This window comes from Pseudophryne corroboree, chromosome 5 (genome assembly GCF_028390025.1).
Source record: "Pseudophryne corroboree isolate aPseCor3 chromosome 5, aPseCor3.hap2, whole genome shotgun sequence".
Classification (NCBI taxonomy): domain Eukaryota; kingdom Metazoa; phylum Chordata; class Amphibia; order Anura; family Myobatrachidae; genus Pseudophryne; species Pseudophryne corroboree.
Window position 1 is genome coordinate 287694389 of NC_086448.1, and position 22855 is coordinate 287717243.

At 43.7% G+C, this 22855-nt stretch overlaps 1 protein-coding gene across 6 annotated transcripts in view; it reads right to left on the reverse strand.

The window, feature by feature from the left end:
- The window catches only part of TRAK1 (trafficking kinesin protein 1), a 250707-nt gene that overhangs the window by 33315 nt on the left and 194537 nt on the right, over positions 1-22855 (reverse strand). For all 6 annotated transcript variants that reach the window (XM_063922395.1, XM_063922397.1, XM_063922399.1 and 3 more), the window contains 7 exons: positions 18686-18794; positions 17861-17939; positions 17557-17687; positions 9784-9858; positions 9225-9362; positions 8675-8751; positions 5873-6115 (listed from right to left, as the gene is read on the reverse strand). In XM_063922395.1, coding sequence (XP_063778465.1) covers positions 5873-6115; positions 8675-8751; positions 9225-9362; positions 9784-9858; positions 17557-17687; positions 17861-17939; positions 18686-18794 — 852 coding nt within the window. The remainder of the gene's footprint in view (positions 1-5872; positions 6116-8674; positions 8752-9224; positions 9363-9783; positions 9859-17556; positions 17688-17860; positions 17940-18685; positions 18795-22855) is intronic.

Consider the following 22855-nt stretch of genomic DNA (forward strand, 5'->3'; position numbering starts at 1 on the left):
CTGCTGAGGTAGTTTGCTTCCCAAATGTCCACTCCTGGAATGAAGATCGCCGACAGCGCTCTTGTATGCTTCTCTGTCCAGCGGAGAACCTATGTGACTTCTGCCATTGCCGCTCTGCTTTTTGTTCCGCCCTGGCGGTTTATGTACGCTACTGCTGTCACATTGTCCGATTGGATCAGCAAGGGCAGATTGCGAAGAAGATGTTCCGCCTGCACAAGATCGTTGTAAATGGCCCTTAACTCCAGAATGTTTATGTGGAGACAAATTTCCTGGCTTGACCATCTTCCTTGGAAGTTTACCCCTTGCGTGACTGCACCCCATCCTCGGAGACTTGCATCCGTGGTTATTAGGATCCAGTCCTGGATCCCGAACCTGCGCCCCTCCAGGAGGTGAGAGCTGTGCAGCCACCACAGGAGTGATATTCTGGTCTTTGAAGACAGGACTATCTTCCGGTACATGTGCAGGTGGGATCCGGAACACTTGTCCAACAGGTCCCACTGAAATACTCTGGCATGGAATCTGCCAAACTGAATGGCCTCGTAGGTCGCCACCATCTTCCCCAGCAACCGAGTGTACTGATGGATTGACACTCTTGGTGGTTTCAGAATTTGTTTGACCAGGCTCTGAAGTTCCTGAGCCTTTTCCACCGGAAGAAAAATTCTCTGTAGTTCTGTGTCCAGTATAATCCCTAAAAATGACAACCTCGTTGCCGGAATCAACTGTGATTTTGGCAAGTTCAGGAGCCAACAGTGTTGTTGAAGAACTGTCAGGGACAGGGTAACGTTTTTCACCAACTGGTCCCTGGATCTCGCCTTTATCAGGAGATCGTCCAAGTACGGGATAATTGTGAATCCTTGCTTGCGAAGGAGAACCATCATTTCCGTCATTACTTTGGTGAAAATCCTCGGAGCCATGGACAGACCAAATGGCAACGTCTGAAATTGGTAATGACAATCCTGAATTGCAAACCTCAGGTAAGCCTGATGTGGAGGATAAATGGGAACATGTAAGTAGGCATCTTTTATGTCCACCAACACCATAAAATCCCCTTCCTCCAGACTGGAGATCACTGCTCGGAGAGACTCCATTTTGAATTTGAATTTTTTCAGGTAGAAATTGAGGGATTTCAGGTTCAGGATTGGCCTGACCGAGCCATCCGGCTTCGGAACCACAAATAGACTTTAATAAAAGCCTTCTCCCGGTTGTGAATGGGGAACCCTGACGATAACCTGATTTTGACACAAGTTTTGTATGGCGTTGCAAATTACCTCCCTGTCCGGAAGAGAAACTGGCAAGGCCGATTTGAAAAATCGGTGAGGGGGGACGTCTTGAAACTCCAGTTTGTACTCTTGGGATATTATTTGTAAAACCCATGGGTCCAGGTCCGAACGAACCCAGAACTGACTGAAGAGTTTGAGACGTGCCCCCAGCCCCAGCACCATGCGCTGGATTTGGCAGAAGTCGGGGAGGACTTCTGCTCCTGGGAACCTGCCACGGCTGGTGATCTTTTACCCTTTCCCCTTCCTCTAGCAGCAAGGAAGGAAGAACCTCGCCCTTTGTTGTATTTATTGGGCCGAAAGGACTGCATATGATAGTGGTGTGTCTTCTTTTGTTGTGAAAGCACATAAGGCAAAAATGATGACTTACCCGCGGTAGCCGTAGATACCAAATCAGCAAGGCCGTCACCAAACAAGACACCACCTTTGTACGGTAGGGATTCCATATTTTTCTTAGAGTCAGTATCAGCATTCCACTGATGAATCCACAATGCTCGTCTAGCTGAGACTGCCATGGCATTGGCCTTTGATCCCAAAAGGCCAATATCCCTCGCAGCTTCCTTTAGGTAAACTGCCGCGTCATTGCTATAACCCAGCGTCAAGAGGATGTTATCCCTATCTAGGGTATCTATGTCAGATGACAAGTTATCTGCCCACTTTTCAATAGCACTACTCACCCACGCAGAGGCAATGACCGGTCTGAGTAGTGTACCTGTGGTAGTATAAATGGATTTTAACGTAGCTTCCTGCTTACGATCTGCAGGGTCTTTAAGGGCAGCTGTGCCAGGTGACGGAAGAGCCACCTTTTTAGACAACCGCGATAGGGCCTTGTCCACAATGGGGGGTGACTCCCACTTTTCCCTATCCCCAGTGGGAAACGGATAAACTACCGGAATCCTTTTGGGAATCTGAAATTTTCTGTCAGGACTTTCCCAGACTTTATCAAATAAAGTATTCAGTTCATGAGAGGGAGGAAACGTTACTTCAGGTTTCTTTTCCTTATACATACAGACCCTTTTATCCGGAACCGCAGGGTCCTCAGTGATATGCAATACCTCTTTAATAGCCACAATCACGTACTGAATGCTCTTTGCCAATTTAGGATCTAATCTGGAATCACTATAGTCGACACTGGAATCAGTGTCCGTGTCGGTATCAGTGTCTGCCAACTGGGTAAACGTACGTTTCTGTGAGCCCGAGGGGACCTGAACGTGTAATAACATATCTTCCACAGATTTCTTCCATGCTTGGGTCTGAGACTCAGACTTGTCCAATCTTTTACTAATACGAGCTACATTAGCATTCAAAGCATTCAATACATTTACCCAATCAGGAGTCGGCGGTGCCGACATGGTCACCCCCACCGCCTTTTGCATCTCTAATACAGTCTCCTCCTGTGAAGAGCACTCAGCCTCAGACATGCCGACACACGTGTAGTACACACCCACAGACACACTGGGCTTATAGGGGACAGATCCACAGAGAAGCCTGTCAGAGACACACAGAGGGAATTCGCCAGCTCACACCCCAGCGCCAAGTCAATGTGTCAGATGCGTTAACTAAAATGCCCCAGACCTGTAGCGCTTTTTATATTATATAATATTGCACCAAATAACCTGCGAACCCCCCCCCCCCCCGCTTTGCCCCCTGATACTTGTTCAGCAGTGTGAAAAAGGACCAGCGTCTCTGCGGCCAGCGGAGAGGAAATGGCGCCGAGTGAGCTGTGGGGACGAAGCTCCGCTCCCTTAATGGGGCGCTTCCGCCCCGTTCTTTTACAATACGGATTATACTGGCGGGGGGTTAGGACAGAGTCTTACACTAATGTCCCCTCTTGCCAGACTTTTACTGAGGTATTTTAAGCTTAACCCCCCTCCCCCCCTGCACCCAGAAGTGCTGTGTGTGAGAGCGGGAGCTTGGCGCGCAGCGTCCGTCCGCTGCGCAGTACCTCAGAGAAACGCCGTCACTGAAGTCTTCTTTCTTCTTCTACTCACCTGTCTTCTGACTTCTGGCTCTGTAAGGGGGGTGACGGCCGGCTGTGGGAGCGAGCATCTGAGCGTACCCAGCGATCAAACCCTCAGGAGCTAATGGTGTCATGTAGCCAGAAGCAGAGCCCTTGAACTCACTAGAAGTGGGTCATACTTCTCTCCTCTCAGTCCCACGAAGCAGGGAGGTTGTTGCCAGCAGCCTCCCTGAACATAAAAAACTTAACAAAAAAGTATTTTCAGAGAAACTCAGTAGAGCTCCCCTGTAGTGCGTCCAGTCTCACTGGGCACAATTCGAAAACTGGAGTCTGGAGGAGAGGCATAGAGGGAGGAGCCAGTGCATACCCCTTTTTCAAAGTCTTAAAGTGCCCATGACTCCTGCGGATCGCGTCTATACCCCATAGTTCTTTTGGTGTCCCCAGCATCCTCTAGGACGTATGATAACTATAATATATATATATATATATATATATATATAAAATATAGAAACAAAAAGTTCAGCACTCACCAAAATGAGCTCACTTATCCTCACAACATCAATGAATAAATTAATAAATGATGGGGGTTTAGTTAGTAAATTGGCCAATGCACGGAAGCCTGCATACCGCTCGCCAAGGTACCCCACCTTCATGCAGTTCCTACACTATCACAAAATCATAAAAATGAAAACCAGGCAACTGTATCTATTTGTTGGTGTATATATATATATATATATATATATATATACACACACACACACATACATATACACACACACACACACACACACACACACACTGTACATTATATCAGTCCCAAACAGGCACAGAAACAGCTGTCGGGAGCATGTATCTGGAAAGCGTTTCCCTAGATGTGATGTTGGACTCACTCTAGTTAAGTAAATTGTGACCCTAACTGCTAGATGGCTTTTACTATGACAGCAAGTTCAATATTTTTGTATGATATTGGAGAGCTGGTCCCCTCCTTATGTGCGCTCCTGGTGCATATTATTTTTATATGACCATAATGCCCACATAGCGGCACTCATAGGACTTCTTAGGTATAAATAACAGCCCATTATATTAGCAACATTTTAGGTTTATTACCCATTGTTTTGCTGCCTGATGACAGGTAATAAACCTGAAACATTGTTAGTATATTGGACTGATTGTTTGTTATTTATACCTAAGACGTCTGACGAGTGCCGCTATGTGGACATTGTGTATCTGATATGTCAGCATGCACCACGGCTGTTGAATACATCGGAGGGAGTGTGGCGGCTAATTGGAACTCTATATATATATCCCGTCACATTTATTCTGAAGACAGAGAATGTCTGGTCCCAAAACAACAAAGTAAACTCTGCATATCTGCAAAATCCTGTAGTGCCATGCCATGAGTTCTACACCCTACACTAGGTGTGATACACCAGCGTCATATTCTATTCTAATATAATTATATATATAGGTCTGGGGCATACACACACACTTCGGTAGTGGACCGGCACTCCTCCCCAATATCAATATGTAAACTGCTCCGGTGCCCTCTGGATCAATTAGCAATACAATCCACGCAATGCAAGACAGCGGCACTCGAAGACATTCACTAAAAAAATGTGTATTTCACATTAAGAAATTCCAACGTTTCGGAGCACGCTGGCCCCTTTGTCAAATAATTATATATATACATACATTTTTATATATATATATATATATATATATATATATACATACACATACATACACACAGACACACACACACACACACACACACACACACACACACACACACACGCATAGTTAAACGGGTCTTGATTCATTTATGGAAGATCATTTAACACATTAAGAGACGTGTGTATTTTTACTTCAGATATCAATGTTCATGTTTTTATAATGCATTGCTGTTAGGTACAACGTATTTTTTAGTTTACTCAAGCAAATTATATAAAGTGACTTGAGAAATGATTGATATTTCCATGTTAAGCACAATAATAGTGAAACACAGAAAAACACATACGTGTCTGTACTCACCCCCCCACCCCTTACCTCCCCACACTCCTATGGACACCCGTAAGGAATATTATTATTTAACTTTTTATTTAGTATCCCCTGTACCCAAAGCCCAGGGGTTGAAAGAAAAGTCCTGGAATACTTGTCTGAGTTTTTGGAAAATAGGGGGAACCCCATGCCATTTTTTCTCCCTATTTCTTTATACCAGCCCTGGTGGAGAAAGTAGGTGGAGAATTTTATTTTATTTTTTTTACATTTTTTAACCATATCTGCTCCTAAGGAAGCGTACACAGATCATAGTGATCTGTGAGGCGCTTCTGACAAACTCAACAGCCACAGGCAGGTCTACTTTTTTATTTATTTACATTTTTTATTACTGCAAATTATAAGTGGGTTCTATAAGTTTAACAAAGATTATGTTTAGTAAATCTGGGGTTTCTATTGGTGTCTACATTTAATATTTGAGGTTTAAACTGATGGTCTGTTGCAGTCTAAAGTTTTTCTGCAATTTACCATCAGATTTGTCTTTACCAAATTTCTGATGTGTAAAACTGAAAATCGCAATCGCTTAGTAAATTTACCACTATAAGAGATCAACAAAGCCAGATAATGGCAGCACACTAACCTGTCATCGGTTGATTCAGTTTCCAGGATGATGCTATTGGTTTTGTTATCAATAACAATATTGGAGATATCACCTCCATAGAGACTGGAACGTGGTGTGCTGACACAGCTAGACATTAAAGAGTTCATTGAAGATGATTGGTTAGAACCTGGGATGTTCATTGGAGAAGGAGCCAGCGACCGCTGCTTGACTACTTGGTTCACATTCCGCACAGTCTCAAACACACGTTTTTGTTGATTGCCACTAAGATAACGGCATTAAAAGACTGTTAATACACAATTTATTACATATAACATAGTGCGTGTTTCACGTCTTAAAAATGAAGAAGAATAGGAATAAGTATGAACGCTCCGAATGCCCCTCTAGACAACAGGTTCTCAACCGTAATCTTTAAGTACAACCAACAGGTCATGTTTTGTGGATTTCTTTAATCATGCACAGGTGAGAGAGTCCGGAATTATCCCACCTGCTTCCACAGAAATAATTTCTAAAACCTTGGCCTGTTATACCCCTTTCACACATGCAGCTATATACCGGGTTTTTTTACGTGAACGTGCACCAACGCAGGATTTCTGCATGCGTTAAAGGAAACTACAGACCATGGTCATGGAGCGGATACCCGGGATTTGCCCTCTGCTAGACCCGGCAAATTTTCAGTTTACGAGTCTGAAAGGTAATAAATTGTACTTGAGGATTATGGCTGAGAACACCGGCATCACATTTATTAGTGTCTCTACCGTAATAACCATGCTATATGAAACAAATTAGTATAAATACTAAAACATCAACTCTATTCCAATAGTAGTGTGACATTATAGAACACTGTTCTTTGTCCATTACTTTACATTTCTATACAAATAATCCCATGGTTAGCAAATGAGTAAGAGTACAAAACTTAACTACCAATTATTTTTAAATACCACTTTCAGCACTTAAAACAGCAAACAAACATACTGCATGCAGAATAATCTTGTTGCACATATGCCATGCACACACCCTAATGAGCACTGGAGTATGAAACCAATGGTCCATAGAGCCAGATTACTTGCTGCTCAGTAGAGTGTGATTTTAAAAAGAATCATTAAAATAATTTTTTGAATTAGGCTTAGTATACTATGGGGTCTATTCAATTGGTGTCGGATCCTCTCCAGGCATTTCCGACAATGCCAATTCAACTTATTTTTAAGTCGAATCTGCATTGTCGAAAACGGCCCAAAAACCTGTTGGAAATGCCCACAAATTGAACAATATACGTGGATCCGTGGCTAATCCGCCGATCCATGGGTATTCTGACAAGTCGGAAAAACGGCAAATTACTTGAATAGGTCGAATACAGATTCAACCTAAAAAAGGTCGAAAAAGCCATTTTTTGTACTTGTCAGATCAATTGAATAGAATTATGAATTATACAGGTTCTGAGGCTGGCTGACTTCAATCCTGCATTTCACCTGATTTTAATCAGCTAGAGAACTTGTGTAATTCATGAGTGCGCCAGTTTAAGGGGATAGTATGGTAAGCTTATTTGAATAATTTGGTTACAGGCTTAAACCTCAAGGAGTGACGAAGGACTGCGCTCTGCGTAAGCCAATTGATAGAGGAGAGATTACTTTTTGGACAACATGGGAATAAAACACAGATAATGTTTATTTGACTAAAATGCAGAATTGTAAAAGAAAAGAAAACATACAGACTAACATGCAAAAAAAAAACCAGTATCTGTGATGGTTCAAATCAATGTAAATGGTGCACTCACTTCAGTCAGCAACCACAATTATTGTTATTATTCAAACCACTGATAGAGGACTGGAGCAGGGGAAAAAAGTAATTTCCACAGGGAAGATGAAAAGCAAAGCCAAAATTAAACATATAGATGTACCCTGATACATCTAGCCTCAATAAGCCATAAAGTGTGAGATGCCAGGGGTAAATGAGCCGTCAGGTCCCGTGCAACTCTGCTAACGCCAGGCGTCTTTGCCAAAAATGCATCTTAGTCGTCATGCAATGCAACTATTATGCACTGTGAGACTACTGACTAATTTGCTATACGACACTTGCATATTGTGTGTGTGACTGAGTAGAACAATACTTTTATTGGAAAAAAGCTGCGGCTGCTAAATTGCAGCACTCCGTAAACCGATTCAGAGACTCAGTCACACACAGATACACAAGTGTCATATATAAAATGAATCAGCAGTCTCCTCGACCTAGTCACATTAGGTTGCGACTAAGAAGCATTTTCAGCAAAAAAAGAGGCTCGATGCCAGAAGAATCTTACAGGACATGTCAAGAGGGACTGTTTGGCGTGACTGAAACAAAGACGTATGAGGACACATCCGTACCAAACAGAATATTTAAGGGTGGAATTGTTTTAGTATGTAAATCTTCAGTAATGAGGGAAACTTAAATGACGTGTTTACACTGAAGGAGGAATTTATATGGTGAGATTAGATCGATGTGTATCATGTAATCATGAGCCATAAAGTACACTGCTGTAATTTGTTCAGTATTACTGTAGGTCTATAACATGAGGTCACCTCAGTCATTTGATCCTTTGGAAGAAAAGCAATGTACTATTTTACATAAACATATTCCCATATATCATAGGTGGAGCGGATTCTGCAGTGAGGTAGTACGTTATAAAAACAGGATTTTCAGTGGACCACACAAATGTGGAAAGTAACTGGCGACACACTAGACTACTACAGAATACACTGCAACAGTATTGTTTATATACACAAGATCAATAACATTTTTCTTGAGAGAGGGCAGGTAGTGTGATCAGTCTATTAAACCATTTCATACTTCATTTCGGGAGAGTCTGTTTCATCTATCTGCAGCTCCTTCCTCATGGATCCCTCTATCTCAGCAGCTAATGAGTCCTATAACAGAGAGAGAATGCATCATTACATATCACCATGACACTATACAAGATACTCGTCACAGACTAGATCTCAGGAGGTTCAAAAGGCGTGACACAATAAATTATTAGTTTCCATCACCGGATTGACTTCACCTGGTGTAAAGCAGACAATTATAGCCAAACATTTATATCACTAAGAAACAATTCCCTCTATTGTAGTGAAAAGCAAATTATTAAAATAAATACCATGCATACAATTTTAATGCACCTTTAATGGATAACAGACAGACATACAGTGCAGGCCTTCAGCAAGTTACTGTCCTGTGGAGCACTGTAACACGTCTGCTTAAGTAAACGGTTATAGAACGTTGAACACTGATTGTCCTACATCATCCTTTCAGTGCCCTACATTGCCAATGGTAGCAGATTACAAAACTTGTTTTGGCTTTAAAAGATACTTTATATTTAGTAAGCGCACTTTTCCATCCTTACCAAGGGGAACACGCCCAGAGTATGGTAACGCCGGGAAATGACATTTGGCATAGTTTTATTTCTTAGGTTCTTCAGCTCCTCTTGCGCCTCATGAAGCATTTCCATGCACTCTGCGTACTTGTCCTCCAGCTCCCGTAACTATAGAAGGAAAAGGACAAAGGTCAAATGCAAATATAAGGGTCAAAACTGTAACATATCAAATCCTATAAACACTGCATGCAACTTCATTTGTACGTCTGGTCTTAATGCATGTTAAGTAGAACACTTTTAAACAGAATGCCATTCAAGCAAGCCAGTTTCTAAAAGTGACACAAACAATGCGGCAGATGTATTAAGCCTGGAGAAGGCATAAAGCAGTGATACGTGCAAAGTGATAAAGCACCAGCCAATCAGCTCATAACTGTCAATTTACATATTGGATCTGATTGGCTGGTGCATTATCACTTTGCATTTATCACTGCTTTATCACTTCTCCAGGCTTAATACATCTGCCCCAATATGCTGAGGGACAAACCTTACCCTACCATGAAAGGTCACGTAAACACAAGAGTGCTTTTACCTCTGCTGTAAGCTGTCGCTGGGCATCTTTCGCAGCCCCCAAGTGTTGCACAAGTTCCTCATTTTCTACTGCATACTGGTAACAAAGAGAAAGGCAATCAGCACAGCACATTGTACCTTCTCCTGTTTCCATGCACCATGGAGAATTATCCTGCACTGATGAGGAGCCAGTGAGAAATATAACACACACATTATTATACATGTACCCACTCAGGAAGTGCACTGAATATGGAGCTTAAAAGTATGTTATTGAGAAATGTACACACTGTAGGTACATATCAACTGTATCTGCTCCAAGGTTTCCATAATGCCTGACAACACTGTGAATTTAGATTCTAATGATTTACAGACAAACTAATTTGATTTAACCTGAAGAATCAGTTTTACAAATTATGTTTATTAGATTAAAAAGAATCCCTCCGAAACACTGAGCTGTACACTACACTCCATACTGTGCATTACTAAACTGTTTAGTGATGACTACGCAAGACAAATCTACAGCACAAAGGGCTCTATTAAAATATGTAGTTATGGTAAACTTACCAATGATAACTTTATTTCTCGTAAGTCCACAGTATCCACAGGATAAACACTGGGATATGAGGTAGCATCAGCGAATTGGCACCAACTATCAAAGCGTTCGGCCTCCCAGAATGCAACGGATTAGTCCCCTATATCCCCGCCTCCTGGCTCAGGCAATTCAGTTGTTTTCCAAAGCTCAAGGCAGGAGCATCATAGAAAGCCATAATCAGGCGAGAACAACACACATGCACACCCTTCCGTACAAGAAGGAAGAGGTTAGTAGGTTAAAAGTATCCTCAAATCAGGTGCGTCAGGGTGGGATCCCTGTGGATACTGTGAACTTAGGAGAAATAGAGTTATCGACGGTAAGTCTACCATAATTACGTAATTCTCCTGCAGAGTCCACAGGTTATCCACAGGATTAACATTGGGATGTTCCAAAGTAAATTTAGTGGTGGGGACGCTCCTGATTGGACAGGAGAATCCTTCTCCCGAATTTAGCGGCCTGAGAGGCAAAGGTATCAAAGGCATAATGTCTAATGAATGTGTTAAAGGAAGACCATGTGGCTGCCTTACATATCTGTTTAGTTGAAGCACTACGTTGTGCTGCCCATGACGGACCTACCTTATGAGTAAAGTGAGCAGAGACATTAGCCGGAATAAGAAGATCAGCTTGAGAATATGCTTCTGAAATAGTCATCCAAAGCCACGTCGCCAGTGTCTGCTTATCAGCAGGCCATCCTCTCTTGTGAAAACCGTAGAGGATGAAGAGAGTGTCTGTTTTTCTGTTGGCACTGGTATGATCCATGTAGATCCTTAATGCACGGACTACGCCCAATGATGCATCTCCCGCAGAAAGGTCTGGCCCTCGGAAGGCGGGGAAAAAAAAATCAGAAAAGAAGGGCAATCTAATAATGCCCCTAAATCTGAAACGCTTGTAGCTGAAGCAATAGCCAGTAGAAAGAGAACTTTAGCTGTCAGACATTTAAGATCTACTTGCTTCAGTGGTTCAAATGGGGCAACTTGAAGCGCCTTTAGGACAAAACTTAGATCTCAAGGAGCTGTAGGAGGAACAAAAGGAGGTTGGATGTAAAGCATTCTCTAGAAAAAAAGTGCGAACATCCTGTAGGTTAGCAATTTTCTTTTGGAACCATACAGTCAATGCTGACACCTGAACTCTCAAGGAAGCCACCCGTAGACCTCTGTCCATTCCTGCCTGACGGAATGCTAGTACTCTGGAAACTCCAAATGACCTAGGGTCAAATTTCCGGTCACTGCACCACTGAATATAGGCTTGCCATATTCAGTGATAAATGCGAGCAGAGGATGGTTTCCTTGCTCTGAGCATTGTTTGAATTACCTGTTGCAAGAATCCTCTTGCTTTCAGGATGGAAGTCTCAAGAGCCACGCCATCAAAGAGAGTGGATACAGGTGCCTGTAATAGCAAGGACCCTGTGACAGTTGATCTGAGCGTTGAGGGAGTAGGACTGGAGTATCCATCGACAGCCACTGCAGCTCTGTGTACCAATGTCTTCTGGGTCAAGCCGGAGCTATTAGTATCATTGCGCCCTTTCCTTGATTTACCTTTCGCATTACCCTGGGCAACAGGGTGATCATTGTAAACACATAGGCTAGACGAAAGTCCCATCTCACTGACATCACAAAGGTCGCTTTGGGAAACTTTGTTCTTGACCCGTATGCGGGAACTTTGTTGTTCTCATGAGGTCTATCTCCGGTAACCCCCATTGTCTACCAGAGACTGGAATACCTCGGGGAGTTGGGGGGGGGGGGTAAATCCCATTTGTTTGCATTAATGGCGTGTCGACTGAGAAAATCCGGTTCCCAGTTTAGGACTCCTGGAATGAACATTGCGGACAAGGCTGGATGATAAAGTTCTGCCTACCTTAACCTGTGGCTTACCTCCTTCATTGCTTTTTGGCTGCGAGTCCCTCCCTGATAATTGAGGTACGCTACTGCCGTTGCATTGTGCGAGCAAATTTGAAATGGTTTCCCTTGAAGGATGTCCTTTGCCTGAATGAGTGCCATATATATGGCCTGAAGTGCCAATATATTTATCGGCAGGCAAGTTTCTTCCTTGGACCACAGCAACTGGAAGCAACTTCTTCTTGACACTGGTCCCCAGCCCTGAAGACTGGCATCCGTTGTCAGAACTTCCCAATCTGATATCCAAAAGGGTCTCCCTTTGTCCAGATGGGATGTCTGTAGCCACCAGGGTAATGACCTCCTTACTTCCAGAGGAAGGACAATAGTATGTGTTTTGATTATCTGATGTAACCCATTCCATTTGGAAAGGATCAGACGTTGCAGAGGCCTCGAGTGGAATTGAGCCTACTCCACCATGTCGAATGTCGACACCATAGATACCATCACACACATTGCTGCGTGAATGGATACCCTCGGACTGTGTAGCAGCTCCAGGATCCTCGACTGAATTTTGGATATTTTGTTCAGGGGTAAAATTACTCTCTGAAGCCCGAATCCAACACAGCCCCCAAATGAGTCATCCGTTGTGATGGAACCAGGGACGACTTTACCCAATTTATGAGCCAACCGTGTGTCTGTAAACAATCTATTGTCTGTTGCAGATGACACTGAAGCAATTCCTGAGATTGTGGCAGGATTAACAAGTTGTCGAGGTATGGAAAAATCCTTATCCCCTGCTGACGGAGATAAGCCACCATCACCACCATAATTTTGATGAACACTCTGGGAGCTGTGGCCAGTCCAAACGGCAGGGCCTGAAACTGAAAATGTTGCGGAAGATAGCAAACCTGAGATAGCACTGATGGGACAGTGCTATAGGAACATGTAGGTATGCATCCTGTATATCCAGGGATACCATAAAATCCCCCGGCTCGATGGCCAAAATAATGGAACGTAAAGTCTCCATATGAAAACGAGGAACTCTAATGTACTTGTTCAGCACCTTGAGACCGACTATAGGCCGGAACGACCCATTTGGCATCTGGACTAAAAGCAGGTTGGAATGAAAACCTTGTCCTCGTTACGCAGGAGGAACTGGAATTATCACTCCTGACTGAAGCAACTTCTGAACTGCCTCTTGCAAAGCCCTGGCCTTTCGCTTCCACTGAAGACCGTGAGATACCGCTTCTTGAACCCAGGCATCTGTTGTGGACTGCTGCCAGACAGGTGCAAAATGAAGAAGTCGGCCTTCCACCCTGGGGCCCCCCAGGTGGGAGCCCGCACCATCAGGCTGAGATTTATCTTCTGGCTTAGAAGCCGGCCCTCTGGTAGCCCAATGCTTTTAGTCTTACCAGACTTGTCAGATTGAGACTGTTTGCCATACGCCTTTCCTTTTGCTTTCAGAGTACAAAAAGGATAAAAAACTGGAAATCTATGCTTGGCTTTGTGTGTGGAAGGAAACTTCCCTTTCTTGGAGTCTGCCTCCGACTCCAAAATACTGTCTAATTCTTTACCAAAAAGAATATCTCCAGTACAAGGCAAAGACTACAGAACATTCTTGGATTCTGAGTCAGCTTTCCATGTACGTAGCCAAACCGCTCTGCGAGCTGCTACTGCTGAGGCATGAGAGGCAATTGTACCCATATCCAAGTCTGCTACTTCCATAAAAATAGCCGCCTGTTTTATATGTGCAATATGGGATTTTTGCTCTCTAGATGCCAATGAAAGCTCATCCTCCAACGCATTAGCCCAGGCTGCCACTGCTTGTGCCATCCAGGCTGAAGCCACGGCTGGTCTAACGATTGCCCCAGACAAGGAGAAAATGGTTTTTAAAAACCCATTTATTTTCCTATCCGTGACATCATTTAATGCTGTTGAAGGCAGAGGTAATGTAGATTTTCACACCAATCGAATGACATGCGTATCTACTTTGGGACCCGCCTCCCTTTTTAAACAGTCCCCAGCTGGGAGAGGATATTGGGAGTTCCATTTCTTTGCAATTCTAAACTTCTTACTGGGTGTTACCCAAGCCTCTTGCATAATTTCCGTCAGCTGTACTGACCCAGGAAATTCAAAACACAGGTGCCTTAGATTTTAACAAAGGCTCTGCAGCTTCCTCTAAGGATAGAGTGGCTTGCATAGCAATAATTAGCTCAGGTATATCCACTGAGCGGCCTTTATCCTCGTCTCTGTATGCAGACCCAGAGTGTGATGAGTCCTCATACTCCGAAGAGTCCACATCTGAAACACATGAAGACTGTGAAGATGTTGTTTCATGTCCATGTGATTTACCTTCCACCGGCCTTTCAGCCGGTTTTGTTGAAAGGCTGCAGATTCCTGGACTGGATGTGTTAAACCCCAGGGGGAATGTTGCATGTAAGGGTTAACAGGATAACCTATCCCAGGTGTAGGAGCTGGCATTATCTGCTCAGCTGTACTGGATAATGTTTGTGCAAAAGTAGCCCATGGGGGTTCAACCTGAACCTGTGCCTGCCTTGAATTATTAAGGAGGCTTTAGTGAAAACTAAAACAATTTGCACATAATCCATTTTGAACCAGGTCTTGAGAGGTTAACCCAGCTTTGCAAGACAAACATAAAATCAGTGTTGGTGCTGCTGTGGAGAGTGTATCCTCCTCACCCTTGCCTCGCTTAGACATGATAAACAAAATCACACACCTGTACAGTGTTAGCTACACAATTTGTGACTGAAATCACTTTAGAACTTGTTAAAGTGACATACAATCTGATCCCTTCCTGCCTTGCACCAGCATTGAGGATCGGAACACACAGAAACGGACAGAAATAGTCAGCAATCACACTAGCAATCAGTCACAGGTTATACATTAGTATAATAAGCAATATGAGCACATAATCAACTACAGATACATTTCAAGTATGTAGGAGAAACGTATTACTGCATTAACTTATATAGGAGTTTAAACGTATTCAGTCGCACAGCGAAAAAAACAGCAGCAATAGTTAGAGACTCATATGCATCAGGCACTTATCCAACTACTCGTATTTAATAGTACTGTATCACCCGGCTCAGGAGAGTGGGATACAGGGAGACTTCACCCCGCTACCAGGATTCAGATGCTAATAGTGTACACAACCGCCCAGTGAACCTACAGTGAACACAGACGTCCAAGTAAACACTGACGCACCAGTCACACAGCCGCCTATGCTGCGACTGGGTCCTTTTAGATACACAGCATCTCAGAAGGATGCGGGAAATCAGTTCATGGCAGGAAAGTCGGAAGAAACTGGTCATAAACCAGGGGGAGGGGCGACCAGGGGAGCGTCTCACTCCCCACTGCTGACATCATCTCCAAGGATCGTGGCCTCACACTAATCCCTGAAGCCTATGATCCCTGGGGGCTAGCGCTGGTGCACCCGAAGTAGCAGCAGTATCAGCTACTGTTCGGTAGTCTCCTTTCCCCGAAAACAGTGCGGCTGTGTCATGCGTCTCCCCCGCTAAGTGGCACCGACGCCTTACCTTCTCCCCATACTCCGGCAACAGCATGGTAATGTACGCTGTACTTGCTAGTAAATCCGACACAAACGCCCGATTAAAAACAGAACTGTACACATGTGTAAGTGTTGTCGCGACCCGGCGGAGAGTTGTTGGAGCGACTCTTTCTAAGGTGCGTGTAAGATGCTTTTTAGAAAAATCGCTCAAAAATGGTAAGAACAAATTAAATAACAAGCTTATGGCTGTCAAAATCAGCAGCCCAAAGATCGTGGTCCGGCTCCTGCCGCACCAACAAAAAAACTGAATTGCCTGAACCAGGAGGTGGGAATATAGGGGACTTGCCTGTTGCATTCTGGGAGGCCGAAAGCTTTGATCGTTGTGCCAATCCACTGACACTACCTCATATCCCAATGTTTATCCTGTGGATAACCTGTGGACCCTGCAGGAGAAATGTCTTTTCTCAGGCATCTAGGCTGGAGAAGAGACATTTTTTTCTCTTCTCCCTATTTTAAGAGAAGAAAATTGTAGCAAAACCACTAATTTCATCAAGTTGTCTTAGAGCTTCTCTAATACTGCTTTCACATCGCAATACCGGGTCCCACCTGGGAATTGGAAACTGGACCTTCCCGGGTGGGACCCGGCATTGGACCCTACACACCGCCATCTCTACCTGGCAATATGCCGGATCAGGTTGCCATCCAGGGAATAACCCTTCTTTATTCCCGGGTTGAATTACATGGTCAGGCGACCCGGGAATTCGTCCATGGCCCCTTTCACACTGCACAGCGACCCGTGTCGACCCGGCAATATACCGGGCTGATACCGGGTTATTTTATTGCAGTGTGAAAGGGGTATTACTGATGCAGCCCTGAATATAGGTCTCAAAGGAGGATGCTTAGTAATGGTATTATGGAAAAGATAATGCCATTTGTATGTTGTTCTATAGGTAGGATAGAGCAGAGAAGATCAGTATCTCTTTCTGCACTCTCCCACAGTGCACCTGTGCCCAGACTACTCACTCCTCCATTGGTTGCGGCACATGTGGGCTCATCCCATTGACATCACGAGAGGGGAGTCACGCGGCTGCACTGCACATGCAAGAGATCGGCATGAGTGTATTTCTGTTACTGACGTCTTTTGCTATTGAGAAAGACGTCACATCTGGCCAAGTGGATGTTTACCAGGATAGACTTTTACGCTTGATCTGTCCCGGCACTGACGGTGGTCAAACTAAATTGAAATAACACGAAAAGCGGCAAAATTGGATAAGAGTTTTCGAAGAGTCTATAAATACAGCCGTAATGTGTTGGAAAATTGTCTCATTAGAGATAGATAGATAGATAGATAGATAGATAGATAGATAGATAGATAGATAGATAGATAGATAGATAGATAGATAGATAGATAATGGGAGGCTTCTCATGAAGCTCTGTGATAGATAATTCTAGGCTAGCATGCTGAAGAACAACCATGCCTAAAATAAGACACGGATACAATGTGTATGTCCTTCAGTATACTAAAAGAGGATTGGCCAGGTCAGTCATTTTAATGCTATTCCCTAAATCAATATGAGAGTACACAGGTTACTTTAGGAAGATCTAACTGAACCGCTTTGATATTTTCTGAAGTGTTTAATGCCTGTGTTCACAGGCCCTAGGCATTCATACAGTACATCCAAGGCAGATGCCTTTTCTGCATCACATTTTGCAAAGCCTACCTGATAACCCCAGTTGGTGTATTTGGCACTCTAACACAGAAACGGCTACAGTAAGGGTAGAACAGTGTACATTGGACCTACTGACTCTAAGACAACTTTATTTTTCTAATCTACTTACAGATTTTGCCTTTTTCTGAATATCCACGATTTGTGACAGTAGATGAGTGATCTCTTCTTGTTGCCGTGCTGCGTCTTCAGTTTTCTTTGCTAAATCCTCCGATATGCTGACAATCTGGATGTTGGCATCCCCTGAAATATAAAGGCACATCATCCATTAACAAGCAATGTACAAAATGAAAGGTAACAAGTTATCAGGGGCATAAATTAATCCTCAGAAACAAACGCATATTTCATTTGATTTGCTGCTAACACAGAATGGGCTTAATAAATGTACTTGTACTTTTTTTTAGCAGGTGACCTACTTAGTTCTTTCACACAATCATTGACAAGCTGTTGTTCTTTTTCCTCATATGTGAAGGTCTCGGTTTGCAAGTGGCATGCCTGTAAAGATGACAGTGTGTTATTAGGGCACCATGAAAACACCACAAAAACATGGGGACAGCCTAAATATAAAATATATAGATAGGTCTCCTACTTCGATAATAAAGTGGCTAGCTTCATGATATCCCACTTCTAACAAATATGTCGTTAGAAAATAAAAGATTTTATGTTTAATCATGTAGCTCTACGGAACTCTGTTTGTATTGACTGGTAAGTGTAACAGTGCAAATAGAACACAAAGGACCCTCAGTATTTTGCACATACATTCTATATGTAGTGTGAAAACTCCATTGTTCTTGTTCATCACTGATCACTCACTATCCATACAGCAAACATGCAATGATTTTAAAGACCCAAAGAATATAGACAGAGGTGTATTAGTTCCTTCAGTCACTAGGTGTCACTAATGAGCAGCATTTTGCACTAACAATCTGTAATGCGTTTAGTACAGTGATGGGGGCAGCCATCCAATCCCTCACTTGAATCCCTCAGCTCCTTCCTGCTTTTTGTCATATTTATTATAGATTGTAATGCTTATTTAAAATGTCTGCTTATATCTTTAGGTGTGTCCTTCACTGGTCAAATGTATTAACAAATTACTATTGAGACTAAGTGGAGGAAATCAAGTTGCCTATCACTGCTTTAGACAAAGCACATTATGCACAATCTCAAAACAATTACAACCAACTATATGCCTAGGGGATGATCTGCCGTAACAAGGTGAGAAAAGCTGTAAGGGATCTCACCTCAGTTCGGAGAACAATATTCTCATCTTCTAGATCTTTCAGTTTCTTTTGTAGAAAGTCAAAGTGGAAATAATTTTGGACAGAAGATGAAGATTCATTCCTTTTTAGACTTAAAAACAAAACAAAAAGTTATAATTGTAAGAACAGTATACATTTTTGAACTTAAAGTGTATAGTAATTCAAATGAGGCAAAAGTCCATATTCCCATGGGTAAAGGAGCTGTGAGAAGTGTGGTAGGCATACATGGAGTGTTGTACGTGAGTAGTGTCGTAGGCATACCTGGAGTGTTGTATGTGAGGAATATCTTAGGCATACATAGAGTGTTGTACGTGAGGAATATCGTTGGCATATGTTGAATGTTGCACGTGAGAAGTGTCGTAAGGCATACCTGGAGCGTTGTACGTGAGAATTGTCGTAGGCATACATGGAGCGTTGTACGTGAGAAGTGTCGTAGGCATACCTGGAGTGTTGTACGTGAGAAGTGTCGTAGGCATACATGGAGCGTTGTACGTGAGAAGTGTCGTAGGCATACCTGGAGTGTTGTACATGAGAAGTGTCGTAGGCATACCTGGAGTGTTGTACATGAGAAGTGTCGTAGGCATACCTGGAGTGTTGTACGTGAGAAGTGTCGTAGGCATACCTGGAGTGTTGTACGTGAGAAGTGTCGTAGGCATACCTGGAGCGTTGTACGTGAGAAGTGTCGTAGGCATACATGGAGCGTTGTACGTGAGAAGTGTCGTAGGCATACCTGGAGTGTTGTACGTGAGAAGTGTCGTAGGCATACCTGGAGTGTTGTACATGAGAAGTGTCGTAGGCATACCTGGAGTGTTGTACGTGAGAAGTGTCGTAGGCATACCTGGAGCGTTGTACGTGAGAAGTGTCGTAGGCATACCTGGAGCGTTGTACGTGAGAAGTGTCGTAGGCATACCTGGAGTGTTGTACATGAGAAGTGTCGTAGGCATACCTGGAGTGTTGTACGTGAGAAGTGTCGTAGGCATACATGGAGCGTTGTACATGAGAAGTGTCGTAGGCATACCTGGAGTGTTGTACGTGAGAAGTGTCGTAGGCATACCTGGAGTGTTGTACGTGAGAAGTGTCGTAGGCATACATGGAGCGTTGTACATGAGAAGTGTCGTAGGCATACCTGGAGCGTTGTACGTGAGAAGTGTCGTAGGCATACCTGGAGTGTTGTACGTGAGAAGTGTCGTAGGCATACATGGAGCGTTGTACATGAGAAGTGTCGTAGGCATACCTGGAGCGTTGTACGTGAGAAGTGTCGTAGGCATACCTGGAGTGTTGTACATGAGAAGTGTTGTAGGCATACCTGGAGTGTTGTACGTGAGAAGTGTCGTAGGCATACCTGGAGTGTTGTATGTGAGAAGTGTCATAGGCATACCTGGAGTGTTGTACGAGAGAAGTGTCATAGGCATACCTGGAGTGTTGTACGTCAGAAGTGTTGTAGGCATACATGGAGTGACAATTCAATGCCCATTAGAGTGTCCTGCAGCCTGAGTATCACTGCTTGTAGAAGGCACAGCACCGTATGCAGCTTAATATTTATATATGTGTGTGTATACACACACACACACACACACACACACACACACACACACACACACACATATACATACATACATACATGCTCAATGAATGTGTGTGTGTGTGCAGCATTTTAAAAGGTCACTTCGGTCTGCACCGAACACCACCATCCCATGTGGTCTGTCTCCAGCTCTACTCTCTCTTTATCGGCTACTCCCATAGCACTACCGATGTGTCGAACTGGCTGTGTACAGACACTACGGGGTAAATTTACTAAAGTGGGAGTTTTTTTTTGTAATAGCAACCAATCACATTCTATCTATTATCTTCTAGAAGCAGCTAGATAAATGTTAAGTAGAAAGATTGGTTGCTATGAGCAATATTGCCGGTACTAAAAAATTCCCACCTTAGTAAATTTAGCCCTAGGTCTCAGCCCTCCACTCTATCCGCAGCCCCCTCCTACCCACCAGCGCCATCATGGCTCGATCTCCTCCACTCTATCCCAACAGCACACCATCCCTGAGCTCCCATACTTTCTATTGCAGTCAGTCCTTTCCTAAGTAAATCAAAGGGTTGGATAAGGTGGCAGGAGGGGGGAACCGGGATCCGGTCTGAAGATCGACGGTGTCTAGGTCGACAATGTTTAGGTCGACCACTATAGGTCGACAGTCACTAGGTCGACATGTATGGAAGGTCGACATGTGCTAGGTCGACAGGTCTAAATGTCGACGTGAGTTTTTCAAATTTCTTTCTTTTTTTGAATTTTTTCATACTTAACGATCCACGTGGACTACGATTGGAACGGTAAAGTGTGCCGAGCGAAGCGGTAGCGGAGCGAAGGCACCATGCCCGAAGCATGGCGAGCGAAGCGAGCCATGCGAGGGGACGCGGTGCACTAATTTGGGATCCCGGACACTCTACGAAGAAAACGAAAACTAAAAAAAATCCTCATGTCGACCTTTAGACCTGTCGACCTAGCACATGTCGACCTAGAAACCCTGTCGACCTTCCATCCATGTCGACCTAGTGACTGTCGACCTATAGTGGTTGACCTAAACATTGTCGACCTAGACACTGTCGATTTGATGAACCACACCCGGGGGAACCATCTAGTTTGTTAGTCCTGGGCCACACAATTTCTAATGACAGCCCGGCATACATGAAATGTTGTATGTGAGAAGTGTGTGTGTGTGTGTGTGTGTGTGTGTGTGTGTATATATATATATATATATATATATATATACACACACATACACACACACATATATATATATATATATATATATATATATATATATATATATATATATATAGTGTGTGTTATATGTAAAGTGTCACAGGTAAAAACACCATCTTCATGCTTTTATATCTGAGTCTCTCATCTCTCTCTGGCTACACTTTTCACACCCCAAGGAAGTTTGTCTGCAAATGTCTGTGATCCTTCTTCAATGCAAAATAACCTCTGTTAATTAGCTGAACTTCTGATTGCATACCTCCCCCTTTGCCAGCTGATATAGTTGGAGCATTTAAGAGCAATATTATCAAGGCCTGCAGTCAGGACTTGGCCTGCTTGCAATTGTGAAGAATGCAATTGTTAAGAATATGATTTAAGAATGGAGTTAGAACCGGAGTTTGAACTGGATTTGGACTACGCTAAAATCTAAAATAATACAATTTCCCCAAACACTGCAACTCGGGACCATCATGTGGCCTCTCCTCACCTCTGCTTTGAGAACACCAGGACCAATGCCTACTACTTCTCTGTCCAAGAACATCATGACTGCCCCCAAGACTACCCCTCAAGCTGAGCAGGGAACTGAGGGGCGTGCGCATCAGGACCAGATTTTGCTGGGTCAGTTCCATTGGACATTAGTGTGCACTCCACATTCTTACACCCACCCGCACTGCTCCCCACACTCTCACACACACCCGCACTGCTCTCATGAGACCAGGACATTTATCATTTTCACAAATTAATGTTTTCCTGCAAATGTGTCTTTCCCTTCTTTCTTCTTACAGGGTACTTTCCCCCCACTGTGTGCTATTCCTGTAATGTGTACCTCCATTGGTTGCACACCCTGCCAGCAGTAACCTACACAGTGCGCCTCACATGGCTGCCTCGGATGGTCCCTCCATGGGCAGGGTGTGCTTCATTTGGATCTTTCCATGCAGGGTATAGCATACTCCTACACTCGTGTCAGTTTTCCCGTAAATGCATTTGGCCCTTGTATGGCTCATCTCCCACTGTGTAACCTTCGTAGTGCGCCCAACATGGCTGCCTTATCTGGTGCACTTGTGGATGGGATGAAAAATACATGGACCTGATGGTTTTAGTGGAACCCTACTCTGAACCTAAGGACTCTGCAATCTCCCCGTTTTGTGTTCTCTTCTGGGGGTGGACTATTCCACCCTGGGTAATCCTACGCAGAGCGCCTAAGATGGCTGCCGCACCTGGTACCTTGTGAGGGTGGAATACACAACCCCTGGAGGTTATTACCCAAAATGCTTACACCAACCCTGCATTATGCTTTCTGTCTTTATTGTCTGTGTGGTTTATCTTTTGATGTAATACTTAAATCTTCTGTATTATGTGCATTGTTTGAGTTCTAGTTGGCGCCGCGGATGGCTGCC